The sequence below is a fragment of the Capra hircus genome, chromosome 1, assembly GCF_001704415.2.
Source record: "Capra hircus breed San Clemente chromosome 1, ASM170441v1, whole genome shotgun sequence".
Taxonomy (NCBI): Eukaryota; Metazoa; Chordata; class Mammalia; order Artiodactyla; family Bovidae; genus Capra; species Capra hircus.
The window spans coordinates 150,603,577-150,620,153 of NC_030808.1; the positions used below are offsets into that span (position 1 = coordinate 150,603,577).

The 16,577-nt window shown below is 47.0% G+C and overlaps 1 protein-coding gene across 7 annotated transcripts in view; it reads right to left on the bottom strand.

Annotated features, from left to right (window-relative positions):
- Positions 1-16,577, bottom strand: part of ERG (ERG, ETS transcription factor) — a 322,032-nt gene that overhangs the window by 43,570 nt on the left and 261,885 nt on the right. For all 7 annotated transcript variants that reach the window (XM_018052860.1, XM_018052858.1, XM_018052850.1 and 4 more), the window contains one exon: positions 7,905-8,056. In XM_018052860.1, the coding sequence (XP_017908349.1) occupies positions 7,905-8,056 (152 nt within the window). The remainder of the gene's footprint in view (positions 1-7,904; positions 8,057-16,577) is intronic.

Below are 16,577 nucleotides of genomic sequence, written 5' to 3' on the forward strand. Positions count from 1 at the left end.
AAGGAAGCTGTTCCTCACGGTCATGCTTATGGTCATCGTGTTCCCCAGCTATTTGGAAACACGTGTCTGAATCACTCATCTGAGCTCTTAATCATGCTCTCCCCGCCACGAATGACTTAACCTCAGGCAGCCGGGTCTTATCTGCTTCTCACAGGCTTCGGTCATTTCCTCTGTGACTAGTACAAGAGTAACAAGTACTCGGTGGATACCTTACACGCTGAGTGGAAGTCACCCGGCAAGGAGGGCCTGAGCAGGACATGATAGGAGAAGCTCCGGCCACGTGTGTCTGGGGACCAAGGACTGGGGGCTTTAAATCTCCTGAAAGCTTTTATTCTTGGTGACTGGAATATTCCAAGTGCTCAGTGAATGAATAAGTGAATGAATACAGAAAGTGAACTTTGTTAAAAGGTGAATAATTCAGCTCGGTGCCCTGTGATGGCCTACAGGTGTGGGATGGGGTGGGATGGGGTGGGATGGGGTGGTGGGGAGGCTCAGGAGGGAGGGGAATATACGTATACATACAGCTGATTCATACTGTTGTAGAGCAGAAGCTGACACAATAATGTTATGCAATTATATTCCAATTAAAAATGAAATTTAAAAAGCAAACAGGGGAAACAAAGACGAACGTGGCAACTATTTCCCTCTGAGACTTCTGACCCCCATGAGCATTTGTGCTCAAGGAGAATATTTAGACAATGAAAACAGAAGTGTTTGAAAAGCCCCATTCTTCAGCACCCATTCTGGAGACTAAAAACAAAAAAACAAAAAAAAAGGAAGAAATCTCAAAATGATGTAAGCTGCTGAAACCAGAGGTTCTGTTGCATTTTGCAACTTTGAAGAAAAGTGGGTAAAGACCATGCCTTCCTCTTTGCCAGCCCTCTTGCTTGGCATGTCGCCAAGGACACTGTCAAGACCTAAACCGTGACTGCGGCAGGCCACCCGGCAGATGGAAGGACAGTATCCTTGATGCTGAGGCTTCATCAGACAGCACAAAACCTATGTTCCCCAGAACATACTAGTTCCACTGTGCAAGAAGGACCCATTGCTTCTGAACATCCACCTGTGGTCACAGCCTCGGTGCAGCAGAACTGGAAACACCCAGGAGTCAGATTCCTGGGCTGTCCCCGAGCTGTCTGTGCTGTTGATGGGAACACAGTAAAACACAGGCAAGTACCGCATTTGATCTGATTGGTCTGAATGGAGCTCAGGGCTGTCACCAATGAACAGAGGGCTGCGGGGCTTCTTCCTCAGCTCTCACATTGCACTTTGTGCCTTGAGTGGCCCTGGATTTCCCAGTGAACACCTTGACACAAGACCTTTACAGAATTTATCGTGTCAACCAATGACACGTGCCAACCACAGCTCCCAAAACACATCTGAAGGGAAAAGCTTTAGGACAATTCTTTATTTTGCCAACTTCCTTTCCCAGATGATGTCTTTATTTCAAAAAAATGAAAGTGTATTAAAGCAAGATTATTTGTGTGTATGCATGCTCACTCACTCAGTCATATCCAATTCTTTGTGGCCCCAGGGACTGTAGCCCACCAGGCTCCTCTGTCCATGGAATTCTCCAGGGAAGAGTACTGCAGTGGATTGCCATTTTATATTCCAGGGGATCTCCCCAAACCAGGGATTGAACCTGTGTCTCTTGCATTGGCAGGTGGATTCTTTACCACTATGCCACCTGGGAAGCTCAAAATTTATTTAGTACCTTCCATCTAGTCTAGAGCTCCTCAAACCCTATAATGCATGAAAATCACCCCCCAAAATGTGCTAACAAAGTAGAATCCTCCTCTCCATACCTGGATTCAGAAAATTTGGAGGTGGGCACTTCTATATCCTAAGTCTCCCAGGTGACGCTGATGCAGGTGGTTCTGATCATACTTGGAGAAACATCTCCCAGTCAACCTCCAAATTAAGCTGAGCCAACAAGAGCCATTGAACTGGGTCCCCTGTCTGGGGCTCATCTTATTAAGAGTGACATCACTGAATGATACTTTGACCTGCAGCCATGAACACAAGAAACAGCCCAACTCTGTGAGATGCAGACCTAGATATACAGCTATTCACACCACATAAGACAGATAATAGGTAGACAGATGATGGATACACAGACAGATGGAAAGACAGATAGATACCAATGACAAAGCGATAGGTGATGGATAAATGAGAGGCAGGCAGATAAATAGGGAGCTGGAAAGATAGATACAGATGACAGACAGATAGATGATAAATGAGAGGTAGACAGACAACAGATTTATGGACAGACAGATGGAAAGATAGATGATACAGGCGACAGGTATATACAGATGGTAGACAGGAAGAGCACATGTGATGTATTGTCTAATCTCTACACCTTGAGAAGGAGAGGCATAGCCGGTGGCGTTTCCAGGACACCAGGTGGGAGTCAGGGCTTCAGGGGTGTCTGCTGGCCTTACTGACTGAGTGCTTTCATCTGACTTCCCTGTTACCTTCCAATGACAAACCAAGGGACACATTTTTCTCTAGACTCAAAATTAAGAGCTGGACCATCTTCCCCACATATTTTCTTTGAATCCTGGGGACATTGAGGCATGTATTGATTAAGGCATTGCCTTCACACAGCCTGCTGACACCTTGAACCCAAATAACACCCACTGTTTGCAAGTCTGCAGGATATAAAGTTTGTGTTAATCTATACATATGTGCTAAGTCGCTTCAATCGTGTTCGACTCTTTGCAACTCCATGCACTTAAGCCCCGCAGGCTCCTCTGCCCATGGGATTCTCCAGGCAAGAATACTGGAGTGGGTTGCCAGTTCCTTCTCCAAATATATACATCAACATACAAACCTCACCCCTGGTTTCACTGCCTGTTAAGTTCTTACTTTAGCCCATGTTCTCTATCCATTCACTTTGAAAACGAATTCTCTTTTTCCTTTATTTATATTTGTGTGATCTTTCTTAAATCCATTCTGAAAGAAGGAAACAGTGTAAATATATTCAACGAGAGTATTTTTATTCTTTAGGGATATCTGACGAGTTTTTATAAAGCTCCTGAGTTAGATGTGTGTGTGTGTGTGTGTGTGTGTGTGTGTGTGTGTGTGCATGCATGCACATGTGTGCTGAGGTGCTTCAGTCGTGCCCGACTCTGTGCATCCTTATAGATGCAGCCTGCCAGGCTACTCTATCCTTGGGATTCTCCAGACAAGAATACTAGAGTGGATTGCCATGCCCTCCTCCAAGGGATCTTCCCGACCCAGGGATTGAGCCCAGGTCTCTTACGTCTAACCTGCATTGGCAGGTGGGTTCTTCACCACCAGTGCCAGCTGGGAAGCCTGAGTTAGAGACAGTGAGTCTCAAAACCAGGGACGTCTAGAAGTGAGGAATCCAGGCCAGGAGTCCAAAAGATCATGTCTTTTTCTGTGTCTTCTCCTGTCTACACACCAATCTTCTTGCTCAGTGTTTCTCAGGACCATTTTCAGGTCTAGGACATGAATGTCAGTACGTAGTTGATTGATACTGCAAGTGCTTAGGAGTAAATAATGGATTTGGGGGGTGGGGCTATCTTTCTGATTTGCATTTAGAAGTGCCAATCAATGTACTTAAATAGTAGGAACTACATGAACCAGTAGTAACCAGCTTTGGAGAAGTCTACCTAAGTATGCAGAGCTCTCTACACCCAAAAGGTGTCCTAGTGAGGGGCCTGGATGTCAGAGCTGGGGCCGAAGGCATGGAGAGGGCAGCTGATACAGTCGCGCCCAGGTCCTGCTGTCTTTACACCGGGGGATTTTCTGCATTGTGCAACACAGCAGTGTGTCTGTGTGTTCATCTGTGTGTCTACGTGTGAGCACACATACCTGAGGCTTGACCAATAACTGCAAGACTCACAACTTGCAAAAGCAGCCACAGTGAGCTCTCTTACAAACCCGATTAACTGAATAACTGCCCTTGCCTCGGCGTGAAGCAACCGAAGGAGGGGACAGCTGAAAGAGGGCTTCCTTCAGGGGATGAAACAGCCTTTACACAAAAGCTTGATATGAGCCAATCTGTGCAACCAGGCCTCCAGCCGACTGGCTGGCAGTTAATGAACACCTACTACACAGAGACAGCACTTGGCCAACGAAGGTCTGTCCAGTCAAGGCTATGGTTTCTCCAGTAGTCAGGCAGGGATGTGAGAGCTGGACCATAAGGAAGGCTGAGCACCGAATGACTGATGGTTTCGAACTGTGGTGCTGGAGAAGATTCTTGAGAGTCCTTTGGACTACAAGGAGAACAAACCAGTCCATCCTAAAGGAAATCAACTCTGAATACTCATTGGAAGGACTGATGCTGAAGCTGAAGCTCCAATACTCTGGCCACCTGATGCAAAGAGCCAACTCATTGGAAAAGACCCTGATTCTGGGAAAGATTGAAGGCAGGAGGAGAAGGGGACGACAGAGGATGAGATGGTTAGATAGAATCACTGACTCAATGAATATAAATATGAGCAAACTCTAGCAGATGGTGAAGGACAGGGAAGCCTGGCAGGCCATGGTCTGCAGGGTTGCAAAGAGCTGGACATAACTTAGCAACTGAACAACTGCACAAATCATAAAGCGTGGTCGCAGGGAGTTGGACATGACTTAGCGACTCAACAACAACCGCACAAATCACAAAGGGTGGATGTCCTGACTTGATTAAATTGCTTCTTGCCTCTTTCCCATGAAAATGGCTCTCTTGTTTTCTAAACAGTTTATTTAACATAGGAAGCAAGTCTGGCCCTACTAGAAATGATACTGACAACATCAAAGCCTGCTGCTGACATGACAGAAATAGGACCCCGTCAGATGAAAGGATGTCACAGCAGCAGGCTTAGCTCCTGGTTCTGTGATTCCATGTGGATCTCAGATAAGTACCTTCAATGTAAGCCCTTCCTCAGAGCGAGTCTCTCATCTTGGAGAACTGAAGGCTTTGTTTCATGTAAACTGAGGAAATCACATTCTCGAGGAGAAAGGCAAAGGGTGAGACGGGCTTGGGCAGACATCCTCTGGGTTTCGCCTCATCCCGTTCTGCCCCAGCCAGTGTCCAAGCCAACAGCGCCCCTGCCTGACCCACCCTCCCCAGGAGCATATGTGCTCCCAACTCCTTTAGGTACCACGCGTCCAGGATGGGCCCCTTGGACATTTGCCTTTCCATACCTTTTTCCCACTCAACCGGAAATGCCTCCAATTCTAAGTCACAACAATAAGTGATGTTCTCAGGAGTGTAGCTTAGTTGCCATGACCAAACCAAATGCATGCCTTAGGCATAAATATCCACTTCCTTTCTGGAAACATCAGAAGCAGCTTTGTCCTTCCCATGAGGCACACGTGAGACTCACTCCACTGTCCCCTATAAAAGCCTTATGTGCGCTTCAGGATCGGGGGTGGATGAGCCCTTTCATACCTCACTGCTTCCAGCTAGCTTCATAAAGTTTCCTGAAAGCTACACAGTGACCATCCTGAAGAGAAACCCAGTCCGTGAGCCCAAATCAGGTGTTTTGCACTATGAACTTTCTTGCTTGGAAGGTGGTGGAAACAGAAGTCCACTGGGGGTGGTCTGGTGCAGACTAAAGGGCTGGGGATGGGAATCACGCCATTGGGGGGATTTGATCTCATTTGTCATCAACCTCACAGAGGTGAACTCCCAGGTGGCGTTAGTGGTAAAGAACCCACCTGCCAAGGCAGAAGACGTAGGAGATGTGGGTTCAATCCCTGGGTCAGGAAGATGCGCTGGAGAAGGAAATGGCAACCCACTCCAGTGTTCTTGCCTGGAGAAATCCCATGGACAGAAGAGCCTGGCAGGCTACAGTCCTTGGGGGTCACAAAGAGGTGACTAACACTTTCACTTTCAAACTGGCAGTGGAGACGGTCCCCTTGACCTCTTCTGGCCCCTGACCCAGCTGCCAGAGGAGAATTATCAGCTAGAAGGACTGGTCTTAATTCTGGAGGGAAACTGTATAGCTGCTGGGCTATATGTAGCAGGAGAACAATGCCTGTAGCACAAGGGGGCCCCTGGGGCCCTGTTAGTGCTTCCCACTGAGTGGTCCAGAATGATGGAGAGCTGAAGCAACCCAGTAAGTATAAGACCACGGAAGGACTAATATCCTATAGATGTCGAGATTCAGGTTACCCTACCGGGGAAACAGGGCTTCCCTGGTGGCCCAGTGGTAAACAACCCACCTGCAGTGCAGGGGACACGGGAGACTTGGTTCAATCCCTGGGTGGGCAAGATCCTCTGGAAGAGGGCATGACAACCCACTCCAGTTATTCCTGCCTGGAGAACCCCATGGACGGAGGAGCCTGGCGGGCTACAGTCCACAGGGTCATAGAGAGTCAGACTCGACTAAAGTGACTGAGCATGCACAGACCACCTCCGGGGCAAGGGAGAATCAAGTCTGCACCGGTTTCACCCATGCTCATCTCTTATGACTCCAGCCATAAGCAGAGTCCTGGGCAGGACCACCCTTTCGTCAGGCACCCTTTCGTCCATTCTCCCCTCAGTTAACATTCATGGAGAACCTAGGGGACACCAGGCACCAGGCACTGGGCTTGGCCATGGAGGCAAGGCCTTTGTAGGTCTTACACAAGGGAGGCAGGTGAGAAGAAGACTTTCACATAAAATCCCACTGCAGTGACAGAGGGGAAAAAAAGCAGTAAAAGAAAGTAAGGCAGGCAGGGGTTGAGGGTCACTGGGTGGAGTGGCGGAGGGCCGCCTCTGGATGGGGTGGCTAGAGAGCCCCGATGAATCACAGAACTCCCTGGAACCAAGGGTTTCAGGCTAAAGCGACAGCAAGTTCAGTTTCAGAGGCAGAAGGCGAGGGGCCCAGACAGCCGCAGGGGGTGATGGAGGGAGCCCCCAGGGGCTACAGAAAGGGGCTTGAGAATGAAAGAGTGGGGGCAGGGGGGGGGCTTGTCTGAGTTCTAACTCACGCTTAGCTGCTAAGAAGTATCCAACTCTGTGCCACCTCGTGGAGCCCACCAGGCTCTTCTGTCCAGGGGAATTCCCAGGCAAGAACACTGGAGTGGGCTGCCATTTCCTTCTCCAGGGGACCTTCCTGCCCCAGGGGCTGAGCTCACACCTCCTGCACTGGCAGATGGGGTTCTTTACAAGTGTGCCACCTCGGAAGTTCTCTCTCGCCTCTTACAGGCCAACCTCTCTCGCCTCTAACTGCAGGCCAACCTCCCCGAGCGTCACTGTCATCAGGGCACTCGTGACAAACCACGCTACGTATTGCTTGAGAGCTCATGACACCAAAAATTCAGTGTGTGCGCATCGCTCACTGAATACCCGAGTCAGGACCTGCTGGTGGTCACCACTGCTATCGTTGTGGTGAGTATTTTAGGTTTCATACAGCACATTTCCTCCGAGGAGTTTTAAGGCATCCTTCCGACTACCTTTAGTTTTACTAAATAAATAAGTCCCTGGCATGGTTCTCAAATCCAGAGTTATTGTTCTGGATTATGTTTAGAATTACTTCTGGAAAAGAATGACTCACGCTCTCAGAGTCTCTTTCATAAGCCAGTGAGGGCTGGAATTTCAAGTTTGACAACCAACAATACAGGGCTCCCAATTTTTAATTATGCCAGGTAAGAAAAAAAATGCTAAGTCTACCTTCTATTCTAAGTAGCACTTCATAAAAGGAAAGATATTTAACACCAAAGAAGCTCAGAAAAAGGCAAGTCCTCCTTGGAAAGGTCACTCTGCATGGATTCTCTCTCTCACACACACACACACGTGCGTGCACACACATAGCGGTGAACACTTCACCACGGTGGACCAGTATCTTCTGGTCCATCCGCAACCACTCCTGCAGGCAGCTGAGGGTGACCGATGCCAAGGGCAGGAAGAGAGAGCTGAGCGGAGGCCGAGGAAGGCCTGGGCCGCTGACCGAGCCTCTGACCTGCGGGAACGATGACGCGGCGCTCGTTGGTGGTCATGTTTGGGGGTGGCATGTGCTTCTCCTCCATGTAGCTGCTGTAGTTCATCCCGACGGTGTCCGGGCTGCCCACCATCTTCCCGCCTTTGGCCATGCTGCACTCGTCAGGGGAGTTCCTGGGGGAAAAGAAGACACAGCCTTCCATTACTGCGGCCCCCCAGAGCCTGCCTCCCTGCCTTTCCATGGTGCACAGAGAGAAGCCAGGACGGGCAAGTTGGAGGGGAAGGAGGGAGGAGGCTGACAAGAGGAACGCAGTCATCTGTGATGTGCTGAATGACCATGCCTCCTCCAGGTTCACATACTGAAGCCCCAGTCCCAGCGTGACGGCATGTGGAGGCGGGGCCTTTGGGAGAGAATGAAGTTTACATGAGGTCATGAGGCTGAGGCCCTTATGATGGGATTAGTGCCCTTATAAGAAGAGGAAGAGATCAGACTCCTCTCTTTTTCTCTCTCTGCCACTGAGTTTATAGTGAGAAGGCAGCCATCCTCCAGCCAAGGACAGAGGTCTCACAAGACACCTACCACCACCCTCCCCAGCACCTTGATTTTGGACTTCAGTCTCGAGAACCATGAGAAAAAAAGTCCTGCTGTTTGAGACCCCTGGCCCATGGCATTTTGTGACAGGACCCCTGTGAGACCAAGCCCGCGCCCACGCTCGCTGGAAGGAGAGCACAGGCACACGGGGACCAGCGCTGCCACCTGCTTCCCACTCCTCCAGCCAGCTCCTTCCACAGCTGTCCTGCCGAAGCCCCGTCTGTGACAGCTGGTTGGAAACATGCGCAGGGAACACTGGACGGGCACTTGCTCCCCCTGTATGACTGCAAACAGGCCACGCACACAGATGGTGAGAGGTGACACTCTGCCAGGTTTATTCCAGAGTGACATGCCTCTTCCAGACCTCAGAAGGACACCTTTGTGTTCACTTTCAAATCCCTGCAGCCGCTTGTTAGACATGGAATTTGAAGGCTCCCAGTGCTCCTGGCTTAGGTGTGGGCAGGAAGGGCAGATAGGGGAGCAGGACTGGCCCTGCAGGAAGCAGCAGGACAGGGGACCCCAGCAGCCCTGGAGGACTGGGATCAGGGAGTGAAACCAGTTGTGTGCCAGGGGTCAGCTGCTGGGCCTTGGGGGACAGCTCAGAGGGTGGCTGTTAGTTAAGGCAGCCATGGACACTTGGATAAAGACACACTTACCTTTCTGGAAAAAGAGAAGAAAAAAGAATACATGTTTTTTAATGTAAGATCTAAAGTGACTGGATGTGATGAGATTGCTGTTGTTCAGTTGCCAAGTCATGTCCAACTCTCTGTGACCCTATGGACTGCAGAATGCCAGGCTTCCCTATCCCTCCTGGAGTTTGCCCAAGTTCATGTCCACTGAATCGGTGATGCCATCCAACCATTTTATCCTCTGTCACCCTCTTCTCCTTCTGCCCTCAATCATTCCCATACATAACAGGTAAACTCCAAACAGAAAACTCTGGTTTAACCAGGGAACAGAAGAATGTGTCAATGCCTTCTTAGATGGTTAAGCCAGAGATCACTAACACAAGATCCCTGTAGCTAAAGGATCCTGAGAGCTGAGTTACGTCATCTAAGGCAGATTTCTGAAAAAGTCCTCCTAAGCGTTACCCAACACAGGGTTTTTTGTACTCTTGGCAATCTAGTTAATCTACTGGATTTTAGACTTCTATCCCAATGTCTGAGTCCCTGATGGTTGTGGGCTCCACCCCAGTGGGTCTTCCTTTTTCTCCTTCACACCATGTCAGCTAGAACTCTGCAGCCAGTCTGCCAAATCTTGGAACTAGAGCAAGCATGGATGAGACCTTCAAGCCTGAGGAGGTATCAGAGCAGAAGGGCACTCTCTGGGTGGGGCAGGACTGAGATGGGATGGAGAAAGTCATTCTGGATCTAAGAGTTGTGGCAGGGGAGTGGACAGGAAGGATGGACCACAGGCCCTGGAAAGAGTTCATTCAGCATCTGGAAACTTTGAAACTACAGATTCATTCTCAGCATCCTTTGCACAGGTGCTGATGGAGGGAGCTAAGGGCTAATGATGAGGATGGAGCAGGTATGTCTGTGGATGGAGGTCATAGCTGGGGTCGCCTGGACTATGGTAGCCCATACCGTGGGCCGGGAAATACATAACCCTGCTTCATGGCATCCGCACAGCTGTACTAACATGAAGGAAATTCAAAAATAATAGTGGTCAGAGTTCCCATGGTGTGAACCCTCTATATTTCCGATGCTGCCTACACATGCATTATTTCCTCTTGATGCTATTTTTCCTGGCTTCCAACATTTATCTCTAAAAGACCCATCCTAATATCAAAACACTGAATGTCTTCACTTGAGACTTAAGTTTCCTATCCCCTTGGAAAATTCCGTCCATTGAGTAGAGTGTGTGTGTTTTGGTCTATTTGTCTCAAGGAGAGAAGTTACTAGGGAAGAGAGTTAAAGGAGTTTGGTTCTTTAGGAAAAAAGACTTTAGATGCTACGTAGGTGATGACTATTACTCTAGGATGAGTGCTGTTCGGATTCAGTCATTCACTCCTCATTTAAAGCATTTTTTAATTGAGCACTAGCTGTATACCAGGCACTACAAAATTTTTTCTTCTCCAGCAAGGCAGTTAGCCATTTAACAAGCGAAAGGCCAAGGAGATGTACAGAATTACAGGAAGAAGGGTCACTGGGGATTATGGACCCTTCAAACGAACTCTTGTCATTTTCTTACAACCCTACCGTTCAATTTCCATCTCTGAGGACTAAGCTCTAGGAACAGATCACGTCAGCTTTCCCATGGTATTAAAACAGATACCTCATCAAATCCGGAGATACGATGAGCTGTTAAACTGCCTTCTGTTTATTCCAATACACATTGCTGCTGCTGCTGCTGCTAAGTCGCTTCAGTCATGTCCGACTCTGTGCGACCCCATAGATGGCAGCCCACCAGGCTCCCGCATCCCTGGGATTCTCCAGGCAAGAACACTGGAGTGGGTTGCCATTTCCTTCTCCAACCAATACACATTAGGGCAGACAAATACTGTTTGACTCCACTTATATGAGACACCGAGAATAGTCAAGTCCACAGAGCCAGAAAGTACAATGATAGACGCCCCAGGGGTGCAGGGTGAGGGGGAAAGGAGAGTTAGTGTTTAGTGGGGACAGAGTTCCAGTTTAGGAAAGTGAACAACTGGGAGACGGATGACGGTGAGAGATGGACAACAATGTGACTCTACTTAGTGCCACTGAACTATCCAGCTGCTGCTGCTGCTGCTGCTGCTAAGTCGCTTCAGTCGTGTCCAGCTCTGTGAGACCACATAGACTGCAGCCTACCAGCTCCTTGGTCCCTGGGATTCTCCAGGCAAGAACACTGGAGTGGGTTGCCATTGCCTTCTCCAAACTATCCAGTTAGAAGCGGTTAAAAGAGTATGCTTTATATTATGTGATTTTTATCACAATAAAAATCATTAAAAAATAAAAATAAATTGCATTTTATTGGAATTTTACAAAAATATGTGTACATATTTAAAACAGGCGTAATCTTCAACAAGGTTAGTTTATGTCTTTATCTTATAACCAGAAGACATAATTCACTTTATTAAGCTTTTCCAGCCAGCTTTCAGCATTAGGGAAAAAAAAAAGGCAACATGAAATGCTATTTGCAAAAGCTGTACATTCAGGACATTTTTTAAAATATTTTTTTCCCACTGTATTTTGTTTCAGCTTCAGAGGAAGACAGAAGGGGACCATGTTTATGTTCATTTCAAATAGTTTTTGTTTTAACTCTAAGGGAACTCCAACCTCAGTGTGGGAAGAGGGTCACCCCAATAGGGCCACTGACACACAGAACTCAAGCCGGGCGTTCACGTTAACACTGATTGAAGGGGCCTCAGCTGGTCTCATTGTTCAACCTTTTCCCCTTAACTATTCCCCTGGAAATGTTAATAGCAAAGCAGAGAAGGCAATGGCACCCCACTCCAGTCCTCTTGCCTGGCAAATCCCATGGACGGAGGAGCCTGGTAGGCTGCAGTCCGTGGGGTCGCGAAGAGTTGGACAGGACTGAGGGACTTCACTTTCACTTTTCACTTTCATGCATTGGATAAAGAAATGGCAACCCACTCCAGTGTTCTGGCCTGGAGAATCCCAGGGACGGGGGAGCCTGGTGGGCTGCCGTCTGTGGGGTCGCACAGAGTCGGACACGACTGAAGCGACTCAGCAGCAGCAGCCCATCTACACGTCATCATGTTCTGAGAGCTTAACTGTTATCAGTCCTCATGACAGCCTGGCATCAGCTCCATTTCTCAGAGGTGCAACTGAGAATACAAAAGAGAAGGGGCTTGCTCCGGGTCTGAGTCGGGAGGAGGCAGAGCTGAGGCTTGAAGCTGGGCAGCTTCTACTCACTGTCTATGCTTCCAGATGTCCCCTCGGTAAAAGTAAGATGGCTGCGATGGCAGCCTCTCAAGCGGTGAAACAGATCTTCATTTCAGAAAGGCATCAAGAAGGCCCAGCCCCCACGTTACTTTGGTTTAAGCTCTGTGCTGCAACATACGGACAGTGTCCAGTCTAGACCACCAACCTTGACCCCTTCTCTTCATTCCCAGCACAGCAGCTGCATGACGCATCCAGAACACGTCTAAACAGATGGAAGTTAGAAAGGGAAGGGGGCTTCCCCGGCGGTGCAGGGGATGAGAATCTGCCTGCCAACGCGGGGGACACGGGTTTGATCCCTGGGCCGGGAAGATCCCATATGCTGCGGAACAACTAAACCCGTGTGCTACAACTACTAAGCCTGAGCCCTATACCCTAGGAGCCACAAGTGCTGGAGTCTTGCTCTGCAACAGAGAAGGCATCACAATAAGAAAGACGCCCGAGAACCTCAAGGAAGCACAGTCCCCACTGGCCGCAGCAAGAAAAGCTTGCACAGCTGTGAAGACCAGCACAGCCAAAGATGAAATAAGTAAGAACTAAATAATTTTTTTAAAAAAGAGAGACGAAATTCCCAAAGATTTCATTTTTTCAGGGACATGTTGTTATTATTTTTTATTAAGAAAAATAAATCTTAATGTGGTTCAGAAAATTGAAAAGTGTATACTTAAAATTCTCCCAATAAATGCATTTTCAGTCTTTGCCCAGCTGTGATAAGAAAAGATCCATATGGAAACCTGTCCACACTTACTGTGCTGTTTAGCTCCACCTTTCAGCGTGCATTCTTAAAAGACACAGGAAGAAACTTCCCACAAACAGCTTAGTATTCCATCTGCACTGAGCCTAAAACAGAGGGTTGCAAGTTTTCTATTCTAACATGGTGAGGATTTGGGCATTCTTGCTTTGAGATGCACAAAGCAAAGAGCATCCCTTTAAATGTGATATTCCTAATATTCACCTATGTGCTCTTTAACAGTCCCTATGAAAGTTTTAAGGCATTTTTTAGATGCTTTCTAAATGGGTAATCAACTGGTGGATATGAAATTTCTGTCTTATTATTTGAAGCATGAATTTCTTAATTGCAAATAAGCACGGTTCAAGATATTTCTCTCGAAGACTCTTTCTTTCAAGGGCATGGAAAAGCTATTATGCAAGTCAGACAACAATGAGGTATCACCTCACACTTGTCAAGATGGCTATGATAAAGACAAAAAGCAAAACTTAAGAAGTGCTGGAGAGGATGCGGAGAAACTGCAACTCTTGCATACTCTTGGTGGGAACGCTAAAGGGTACAGCTGCACTGGAGCATAGTATGGCGATCCCTTGCAACATTTTTTACAAAGAACAACCATATGAGCCAACAACCCCACTTATGCATATCTATCCCAAAGAATTAAAAGAATTAAAATCAGGATCTCCAAGAGATATGAGCAGTTCCATGTTCACTGTGTACTCTTCACAATAGTCAGGATGCAGACCTAAATGTCCATGGATGGATGAATAAAGAAAACGGGGTACATGCAAACAACAGAATGCTATTCTCCTTAAGAATAAAGAAATCAGAAATACATTACAGCGCGGATGCATCTTGAGGACATTATATGAATACTAAGTGGAAAAAGTCAGTCACAGAAAGACATATACTGCATGATTCCCCCTATATAAGCTATTTTTAAAAGTCATATTCAGAAAAAGAGTGAAGCGTTGGCTGCCAGCAGCCAGAGGAGGGAAAAAAATGGGGAGTTATTAATCAATAAGCATAACGTTGCGGTCAAGTAGAATGAGAAAGCTCTGGATACCTGCTGTACAACCTTGTACCCCTGCTCAACAGTAATGGACACTTAAGGATTTATTTGCAGACATCCCTGGCAATCCAGTGGTTAAGACTTCACCTTCCCATACAGGGTCCAATCCCTGGTTGGGGAACGAAGATCCCACATGCTTTGTGGTCAAAAAACCAAAACAGAAAACAGAACCAGCATTGTAACAGACTAAGGGCAGGCTTAAAAATTGGCCACATTAAAAAATATTTTTAAAAAATTTTGTTTAAAAGCCGGATCTCATGTGAAGTATTCTTACCACGATAAAATACATTAAAAAATTATCGTGTCTTAATCATTTTCTCGAGTTCACATTTTCAGGTCTGGGTTCTATTTATAACCACAACCCCATACAATACGCAGCAGCAGGGAGAAGAGACACGAGGCAGGAAGACAGCTGGTTGCCCCCACTCTCAGCAGGAGAAATTTCACATTGGCTTGGAGTCATCCTGATAGGGGGAGGCAGGTTCAGACTGAAGAGTTCCAGGAAGGCACTGGACAACATCTGGGGGGCCAAAAAGTTGGGTGTATCACTCCCCCAAGTCCCTTAAAACATCCTTGGGGCCAGATAATTTTAGGAGTTTAATCTCTACAGCAGTCTCACAGACTTCCATGTCACTTGCACGTAACTGTGGCTACTCTGGAAGTCAAAGTGCTAGTGACTCCATCATGTCCGACTCTTAGCAACCCCATGGACTCTGTCCATGGGATTCTACAGGCAAGAATACCAGAGTGGGTTGCCATTCCCTTCTTCAGGGATCTTCCTGACCTAGGAATCGAACCCAGGTCTCCTGCATTGCAGGCAGATTCCTTACCATCTGAGCTATCAGGGAAGCTCACTCTAGGAAATACAGAAATAATGTAGAAAGATCCTTCAACCTTCATGATGAATAAGAAGAAATGTTGGTGCCCTTCCTCTGATAACTAGGAACACATGGCTGGCTAACATGGCCTGAGTCTCAGTTAAGGTGAGTTGAGATCATGAGCACTGACTTCTCGATACATGCTGGTATTATGAATTAGTGGTGAAAGAACATAGCAAAGAATATAAAATAAATTGGAAAGTTTACTCAATTTAAATTAAGCTGAAACTCAGACACGCTGAAAAACCAGATTGTGTTTTCAAAGCTCCAATACTTTGGCCACTTGATGCAAACAGCCGACTCACTGGAAAAGACCCTGATGTTGGGAAAGATTGAGGGCAAGAGAAAAAGTGGGCAACAGAGGATTAGATAGTTGGATGGCATCACCAACTCAATGGACATGAGTTTGGGTAACCTCTGGGAGTTGGTGATGGACAGGGAGGCCTGGTGTGCTACAGTCCATGGGGTTGCAAAGAGCCGGACATGACTTAGCAACTGAACAATAACAATATGGTTCTGATGAGTAGTCAAGAAGGACTCTTCAGAAACTACTTGGAAGAACAAGCATTTAGCTTCTATTAACAGTTTTCTAAGGAGAAGATGCCATTATTTTTGTCTGAAACTCCACAGTGATATTTATGTGTATGTGCAGTGCCTCTCAATATATTTTATTTACCTGTTCTTCCTCAAACTATGTGCCATTTGAGATAGATTGCAAAAATGCATACAAGACCAAAATAACATAAATGATCAAAGGAATGGAAGTGAGTGTTATATAAGGGCAGCAAAGCAATTAATCAAGAGATAAATTCAGCGCATTGAGCAAGCTTACTATTTATAGTTGCTCAAGGTAGCACATCAATTTATCTCCGAACTTTCTACTCGCCAAAGCAAAAAAGGAAGTATATCCTGTGACCATTCAAGATGTCAAAAAAAAAAAAAAATACACATGAACCAAGTTATTCAGCATAAGAGAAGCTTTTCCTGAGCTGAACCTTGAGAGAAGTTTCTCTTGTGGCTTCTCCTTCAGAGACCTGGGTGGCGCAGCAGGCAGAATCCTTCCCACCACCGGCTTACAGACCTGAGAACACTCCCCGTGCAAAGCAGGTGCTCGGAGCACTCAGCTCTCAGCCGCTGCAGGTGCAGGAATCCCGGGACTGTGTGTGCCCAGCCAGTGCTCCACACTTCCTGTCTCTTGACGTTGTTTTTGTTATAATTTACTTATGTCCTTTTTACTGGAGTAGTCGTTAGATACACCCACTCCTACACTCACCATAGCACTATTTTCAACAGCTAGCACATGGAAGCAGCCTAAATGTCCATCAACAGAAGAATGGATAAAGAAGACGCGGTGCATATGTATATATACACAATGGACTATTGCTCAGGCATTAATAGGGAACAACACTGTGCCATTTGCAGACGTGGAGGGACCTAGAGACTGTCAGATAGGGTGAAGTTTAAGACAGAAATAGAAAAACAGATATTGTGAAGTTTAAGTCAGAGATAGAAAAACAGATATTATATAAAAGT